The sequence below is a fragment of the Pteropus alecto genome, unplaced genomic scaffold (assembly GCF_000325575.1).
Source record: "Pteropus alecto unplaced genomic scaffold, ASM32557v1 scaffold761, whole genome shotgun sequence".
Classification (NCBI taxonomy): Eukaryota; Metazoa; Chordata; class Mammalia; order Chiroptera; family Pteropodidae; genus Pteropus; species Pteropus alecto.
This window is the reverse complement of record NW_006431558.1, coordinates 613,176-620,892: the sequence shown is the minus strand read 5'-3', so window position 1 is coordinate 620,892 and position 7,717 is coordinate 613,176. Positions and strand designations below refer to the sequence as shown.

Genomic DNA, 7,717 nt, shown 5'->3' with positions numbered 1-7,717 from the left:
GAGGGGGTGGGCGGGAGGGAGGGTTTGGTTCCATGGCCTCTGCACGCAGGAGACGGTCTCCTTGGGGGTCTGGGTGGGGGCGGGCACACGCATGCCTGTGTGTGCGCGCGTGCGTGTGTGTGTGCACGCTGGCAGCCTCAGGAAGGGAGCCGCTGTGCTCTGGGCGGAATCACACTGTAAACAGTTCCAGATGTAGCGTCTTGCTCAGGGTCCGAAAGGACTGTGACTCAGTTACTTGGCCTGGCCAGCTGACTGGAAGCTTCCTGCCTCATGACATGGCAGGGTGGGGCAGTGAAGGGCCTTCTACAGACTTCCAGTCAGGGAACTCCCACCCCGGCCCCTTCTAAAGCCCCCAAAACTTCCCTGAGAGGTTGGAGGACTCCAGGCCTTGTCTGGGACACCATTTCTTCGCTACCCACCTCCCAGGTCTTCAGCCTGAGGGGGTGGTGCTTCCATCTCAGGCCACCAGGCTCCTCTTCCTGCCTCACCATGGCTCGGCCCAGAGGAGCACTCTGTCCTGCTTTTTCCCTGCCCAAGCCTGGTAGGCTGGCCCTGGGGCCATGAGAGTAAGAGGCACACAGACAAAAGAAAATCCCTGGTGCCTTGTATGCGCCAGCTTAGGGGTTGGCGTGTGCTCAGTACTTTCACACATTGTGTCAATCCTAACCTCAAACCAGGAGAGCAAGACTCTTGTGCACCTTTGACAGATGCTGAGGCAGAGGGGAAGTGACTTGCCCAAGGGCACGTGGTCGGGGAGGGGCAGAGCTCGCTGAGCTCCCAGTGCTAAAGGACTGAGTTCACGCACCACGCCTGCCACTCGCTCCTGCCTCCCTGCCTACTCCAAGCCAGGCCCCACCAGCCAGGGAGCACCCAGCCTCCTTCCCTCCATCACCTTGAATTTGGAAGCAGCAGCCATGTTGGGCTTCTCTCTGGGGCCTTCCTGCAGATAGGGTCAAGATACGTGAAAAGAAGTGGACTGCTGAGTGAGGGGGCAGATCTCAAGTTGCGTCTACTATGAAGACTGACAGTGACGCACCAGCTCTGTGCTGGGCACACAGTAGGTGCTTAGCCGACAACAAGGGGGTGGACATTGGACTTTGGAATGTGACTTGCCAGGCCCATGCCTTTGGCCAAGGGATGTGTCTTCCCCGAGCTGCTTCCCCAGAAGCCATCAGGACTGCTATGCCTGGCCCTCGCTTGGTACTTCCTGAACAGGCTGCCCTTAGGAAGCGAGTGACACTTATGTGGCTTTGGGGCTCCAGCATCGGTTTGGTGGGACCTTGCTTTCCAATTCCACTCGTGCCCTCCTGCCTGTCCCGCTCTGTGCCTTAGGCTTGTCATAAGGCTGTAGCCGAGTTAACGCTTTCATTCCCTCAGCCAGGAGGGGAGAATTGGTTGGATTCAGAGTTGGTCAGTTTTGAGCATCCATTGTGTGTCAGCAGTGACAAAAATAGACAGGAGACCCTGCCTTTGAGGAACGGATGAGTTCAGTCCAAGTGACAGATGGCAAGCTAGGTATATAAGCAAAGTATGTTATGAGGCTTAGCACCGAGGGGAGAAATGGGTGTGGGGTCAGGGCAGGCGTTGCCAGGAGGGTCGCCTCTGCACAAAGACCTGAAGGAGGCAAGTAAGGAGCCACAAAGGCATTGGGGGGATGAGCGTTCCAGGCAGCGGTCTCAGATGTGCAAAGGCCCCAAGGAGCAGGGAGCTTGCCTAGGGTGTTTAGGAAGCATCAAGGGGTCTGGCATGGCTGTGGCAGGGTTAGCAAGGGAGTGGCAGTGGCAGATGAGTTAATCTAAAATGACCGATATGGGAAGCATCACGTGTTGGTGGTGATCCTCATGATGGAGTCCAGCCTGGGACATCCTCAGGTCCTCAGTTAAACAGCTCAGGTGACCCCTTCCCTTCCGCCTTCAGGAGAAAGAGAAGAAGTACATGCTGCCCCTGGACAACCTCAAAATCCGCGACGTGGAAAAGGGCTTCATGTCTAACAAGCACGTCTTCGCCATCTTCAACACGGAACAGAGGTGAGGGGCCATAGGGTCCCAGGGTGGAGACTGGTGGCCTCCTTCAGTCATTCAGCAGCATCCACTGAGCACTGGTGTACAGCCCTGCCTTGGAGTTTCACATTCCAGAAAGGGAGTCAGGCAAGAAACAAAAATGCCGTGGGTGCTTCTGATGGATGGTCGCGGAAAACCTCTCTGGGCAGGGAATGGGATGAAATGATGCGGGAGCCATGGAGGGTTCTAAGCAGAGGAGGGATGGACCCAACTCGGGTGTTCACTGGCATCCCCGTCTGCGCCACCAGTTTCAGCTGAGCCTCCTGTTTTGTGTAAGGAAAGTTCTGTCCTGCTTTGTTCTGGACTGGCCTAAAGCTCTGAGACCTGCTTTGGCCATCAGCTGGCTCCAAAAACCTTCACAGTTCTTTTAGGCTCATCTCCCTCTCCCCTGCCCAAGAAGCCCTAGGGGGCTCAGGCCTATTGGGAAGCTCTTCCTGGCTGTGTGACACCAGACAGCTGTCCCACCTCCCTGGCCCTGTGACCCCTGTGTAGGGGGCGTAAAGACGTTACCTGGTATATCACTTAGGAGTTCAGAAAACCCAGAAGAATAATAGCGGAAATGGGATAGAAGTTGTGGGTTTATATATAAGTTAAGTTCAGACTTTACCAGCTGGGGAAGGTGGGGCAGCTCTGCGGGCCCAGGCCCTCCTGATTCTTCAGCCTTCCTCCTTTTTGTCCAGGATGGCTGTCCAAACTCCAGCCATTCTGATGATGTTCCAGGCAGCAGGGAAGAGGAGGAAGAGCATCGAAGGCATGCCCCTCCCTTCATAACTCCTTCCAGAAGTCTCTCAGGGCAGCCACTCCCTGACTACCAGTTGGCCACAGCTCTCACAGAGCCATGCCTAACCCCACATCCAAATCTCATGAAAGGGCTTTAGGGCAGCTTGGCCATCTCAGCCATGCCTGCCCTATAGGACAGGATAGGGTACAGGTACTGCTACTGTCCTGGTGCCTCATGAGAGTCTGGGTCAAGTCCCAGTCACTTAGAGAGACCCAGAGCTCACTATACCCAAACCAGGCCCACAGTCAGGGTCAAGCACGTGCCTCTCCCTCCCTCCACTGAAGGAACGTCTACAAAGACTTGCGGCAGATCGAGCTGGCCTGTGACTCACAGGAGGATGTGGACAGCTGGAAGGCCTCGTTCCTCCGAGCTGGTGTCTACCCCGAGAAAGACCAGGTGAGGAACCGCCCTGCCCTTCCTGGCCGGCGTACCTTCGGCTGAGTTCACACTGTCTGGGAGAGGAAGGGGGCTGGGGTCTCATAGGATGGGTCATTTCCAGGCTATATTTGCTACAACTCTCTGAAGGCACGTAGCCCATACCCTTGAGCAAACAAAACAAAGGTGGGGGCAGTTGTCATCAAGGCCCAGACAGGGACGCATAGGAACTGGGATCTTGTCTGCTTTGTCCTTCCTTCTGTTCATGAGGCAGAGTGAACATGGCTACACTTGGCCCCCAAATTAACATGTTCCACTTTCCAAGTGAGAGGCTCTAGTCCACTTTGGGCCATGGTCACCCCATCTGGGCAGCTCAGGCCAGGGGCAGGCAGGGCCACATGGTTCCGATGTGGGCATCAGGGGTCAGCCCTGGAGGGTCGGTTGTGGGTGGTCCAGGGCAAGCAATTCTCAGACAAGGGGGGCTTTCCCACGCCCACTTTAGGCTGAAGTCACCCCTCACTGCCTCCCTTCCCAACCCTTGCAGGCAGAAAACGAGGATGGAGCACAAGAGAATACCTTCTCCATGGACCCACAGCTGGAGCGCCAGGTGGAGACCATTCGCAACCTGGTAGACTCCTATGTGGCCATCATCAACAAGTCCATCCGTGACCTCATGCCAAAGACCATCATGCACCTCATGATCAATAACGTGAGTGCCTGGCCCTCCAGGGCCACCAGTCATGGGGAGGGGCCAGGGGCGGCCCCAGCCAGATTTGGCCTGAGCACTGTATAAAATCAACAACTAGAGTGAGTCACCACCTTTTAAATACCAAAATCAGGATTCCCAGCCTTTCTTGGGAAATTGGAAAGTGCAGGCCACACAGGGCTCACACTCCCATTTATCAGGTAATTGAAGCTAACACACACAGGTATGCTTTCTCTAAATTAATTTCATTAGTCTTACAATAACTCTAGGAGAGAGAGGGACTGCTATCATCCCCATTTTATAGACAGGAAAACAGAGGCCCAGAGATGTCAGAAGAGTGGGAGGCGAGATTCAAAGCCAGACTGAGCCCACTCCCAGCTGTGGCCCGGTGTTGGCAGCCCACCTCTACCCCTGGGCATTAGCTGCCTGCCCCAGGACTCGCAAGCCTCTCAGGGCTTCAGGCTTCTCTTTGGTAAAATGCAGCTATACTGATGTCTCCCACTCCAGCTGCAGGGAGGGTTCAGGGGTTCGTACTTCAGGCCTTCAGCTCTGCAGGAAGCTCTACAGACCAGGTTGGATTTGTGACTATAAAGACTCTACAACAATCTAAAATGAAAATCCAAAGTCCCTTCCCTTTGGCTGCATTCTTCACAGTCTCCTCCTCAGTGGTGACCAGTGTTCAGTTTCTTGGGTGCCATGGTATATTCTTCACGTGCATGTGAGATTTATGATATAAATGGTTATCCAGCTCTGAAATTTTAATCCTGTAGTTCTCATTGAAGGAATTTCTTCCACAGACTTTTGCCGATGTGCCAGTTGAGCATATACATTGTTATTCTTTTTGGTATTGTTTTGTAGTGATCACAGATGGGAAATCTCCATTTAATAGACTCCATTTAATAAACATTCATTCTATTGCCAGAAAAAAGAATGAGGACTATCTCCACATTTATAATAATTTTCATTATTAAGTGCAAAATATCTGGAGTATAATAACAGAATATACAGGAAGGCTTTTTTTGTGTAAGGTTCCATTTGTGTAAAAAGGGAGGAGAAATACATATATATTATATATGCATAGAAACCTCTGGAAGTTTGTACAAGAACCCGGTGAGAGCAGTTGTTTCCTAATAGGGGAACTCGGGGGCTAAGGAGGCCAGAGTGGACGAAGGAGTTTCTGCGGCACCTTTTTGTACCTTTAGGTTATATTTTTCCTGTTACCAGGTTTTCAGAATTTAAGTGTTTGAATAGCTGATGCATTTACATAGTTGGCAAGTTAAAAAAAATCAAACGTGGTCATCTTTTCAGATGTTGAAAGTTTGAGAAAATTTCTAATATAGACAGTTTATAGGAGTCTTCTGTTACGAAGTATCACATATCCACTAAATCTATGTATTTCAGTCTCAAGCCACTCTTGGCCTTAATGGGAATACTCCGGAAGCATCGCCTCTAAAATAAGGAGCAAGTTGGTTATTTCCACTTTCATTTAACTTTCTTGTAGAGTTACTAGCCAGTGCGGTTGCACAAGAAAAATGATTTTGAGGTGTGAACATTGAAAAAGAATGGGAAAAATTGTTCCTGTTTGTTGAAGCTCCTGTACACATGAACACATGTACCTAGAAATTCCAAGAACAGTAACTGAAAAGCTACTGTATCTTGTAGGATGATTCGGGAACAAAGTATAAAATTAATGAATAGAAACTAGTACAGTAAGTCCTCACTTAATGTCATCAGTAGGTTCTGCAACTTTAAGCAAAATGAGGTATAACAAAACCAATTTACCATAGGCTAACTGATATACACCTAAAACTAATATAACTAATGTAATATTGTATACCAACTATTCTTAAATAAACAAATACCATAGGATAATTGATATAAATAAATAAGAGGTTGCTACGACATTGCATCAATGATATAACTAAACAACATTGAACTAAATGACATTGAGCTAAACAGTGTTATTGGAGGACCTGCTGTAGTTTTTGAACAAAAGCAAGTTGGAAGATAATATAATAGTGGAAAAGATAGCAATAAAAGAGATCAGATTCTAGGAATGAGTTTAATAAGCACCTCCTGAAATGGGTTGGAAGAACAGTTAAAAGTGTCCCTGAGGGATTTAGAAGACAGCTGGGTGGAAAGCTCATCTGCCCTTTAAACATCTTATGTGTTCTACGATAAAGACAAAGAAAACCCTGTCTAGTGTGGTGGATGCTTTTCCAGCCAGTCGTAATGGTCAGCTGAGTTCACGGTCGGTGTGATGGGAAGCTCTGACTTCTCCGACCCTTACCCCCAGACGAAGGCCTTCATCCACCACGAGCTGCTGGCCTACCTGTACTCATCAGCGGACCAGAGCAGCCTCATGGAGGAGTCAGCCGACCAGGCCCAGCGTCGTGATGACATGCTGCGCATGTACCATGCGCTTAAGGAGGCACTCAACATCATTGGGGACATCAGCACCAGCACCGTGTCCACGCCCGTGCCCCCACCTGTTGATGACACCTGGCTCCAGAACACCAGCAGCCACAGGTCCGAGAGGCCTGGTCACCCACGTGTTGCAGAGGCTGCTGCCTACAGGCTCCCAGCTCCCCCCGTGTGTCTATCAGGGTACAACCCATGGGTGGGCAGGGTGAAGGGGCCCAACCCGGAAGGCACAGCACTCAGGGCTCGTCACAGTGGGAGCAAAGGGACTGGGAGAGAGAAGGGTTAAAGTCCTGCCTGTCTCCTGGTGTCTTCTATTGCTTCAGCCCAAATGGAAGCCAGAGAGGGCAGGAGGGCCTGGGCGACGCCAGCCATGGGAGTTGGCCTCCTAGGGCACAGAGCACAGCCTAGAATGATGGCAGGTGGGGGAAGATCTGGAGGGGCAAACACAGGGCATAACCAGTCCATCCCCTCCCCGCTGACTGCTCCAGAGCTGTTGGACAGAAGTGAAACCGTGGCGTGGACAATTCAGAGCATCAGGCAGGGACTCCTAGCCAGTGGAAGGGTGGGCACTTGGTGGGAGGAGTGAGGGTAGGTCAGGGATGTCTCACAGAAGTTGTCAGCCCCACTGAGGCCGCAGGGGGCCATGGACTTACTCAGGGAGAGAACACAGCATCCAGCCTAGGGAGCAGTGGGTGCTCGGGCCCGGTGGAGAGTCTGTGGGACACCTGGGGCAGGGACTTGTGGTCTCCGGAGGCATTTGGACTTGATTTAGAAGGCGAGGCTGGGCTCCAGTAGGATCTTCGACTGGAGGCACAGAGGTGAGGAGGTCCGAGAGGGGCCAGTGAGAGGGCAATGCCTGTGGGAGTGAGGTCAGAGGGAAGCAGGAGCCCTTGGTGGCCAAGGACAGGTTTTGAGTGGGAGGACAGCCATCTCCAAGCCGGTCTGGAGGATGGGTGGAGGATTCCGGTGCATTGCCCTGGCTTTGCCCAGGACTAGGTGCTCAACCCCATCTCCCTGGGTGGTAGCTGGTGCCACCCCATCTCAGGCTTCTGCGGCCACACTGGCATGGCCAGTGCTCCTGCCTGCCGTCTCCAACTCACACCCTCTCCTTCTTTCACAGCCCCACTCCGCAGCGCCGACCCATGTCCAGTGTGCACCCGCCAGGCCGGCCCCCAGCAGTAAGGGGCCCCACCCCTGGGCCTCCCTTGATGCCCGTGCCGGTGGGGGCAGCAGCCTCCTTCTCAGCGCCCCCCATCCCATCCCGGCCCGGACCCCAGAGTGTGTTTGCCAATAATGACCCCTTCTCGGCCCCGCCTCAGATCCCATCTCGGCCCATTCGGATTCCACCTGGCATCCCCCCTGGAGTGCCCA

The 7,717-nt window shown here is 52.6% G+C and overlaps 2 protein-coding genes across 6 annotated transcripts in view; one reads left to right on the top strand and one right to left on the bottom strand.

Moving 5' to 3' along the window:
• The window catches only part of DNM2 (dynamin 2), an 88,841-nt gene that overhangs the window by 75,866 nt on the left and 5,258 nt on the right, over positions 1 to 7,717 (top strand). For all 4 annotated transcript variants that reach the window (XM_006905866.3, XM_006905863.3, XM_006905865.3 and 1 more), the window contains 5 exons: positions 1,918 to 2,027; positions 3,126 to 3,237; positions 3,761 to 3,925; positions 6,219 to 6,451; positions 7,467 to 7,715. In XM_006905866.3, the coding sequence (XP_006905928.1) occupies positions 1,918 to 2,027; positions 3,126 to 3,237; positions 3,761 to 3,925; positions 6,219 to 6,451; positions 7,467 to 7,715 (869 nt within the window). The remainder of the gene's footprint in view (positions 1 to 1,917; positions 2,028 to 3,125; positions 3,238 to 3,760; positions 3,926 to 6,218; positions 6,452 to 7,466; positions 7,716 to 7,717) is intronic.
• Positions 6,717 to 7,717, bottom strand: part of TMED1 (transmembrane p24 trafficking protein 1) — a 9,938-nt gene continuing 8,937 nt past the window's right edge. The window contains exons 5-6 of one of the 2 annotated variants that reach the window (XM_025040129.1): positions 7,000 to 7,202; positions 6,717 to 6,777 (exon numbers count right to left, since the gene is read on the bottom strand). In XM_025040129.1, the coding sequence (XP_024895897.1) occupies positions 6,732 to 6,777; positions 7,000 to 7,202 (249 nt within the window). In that variant the 3' untranslated portion in view covers positions 6,717 to 6,731. The remainder of the gene's footprint in view (positions 6,778 to 6,999; positions 7,203 to 7,717) is intronic. The other variant, XM_025040134.1, reaches the window with a different exon arrangement.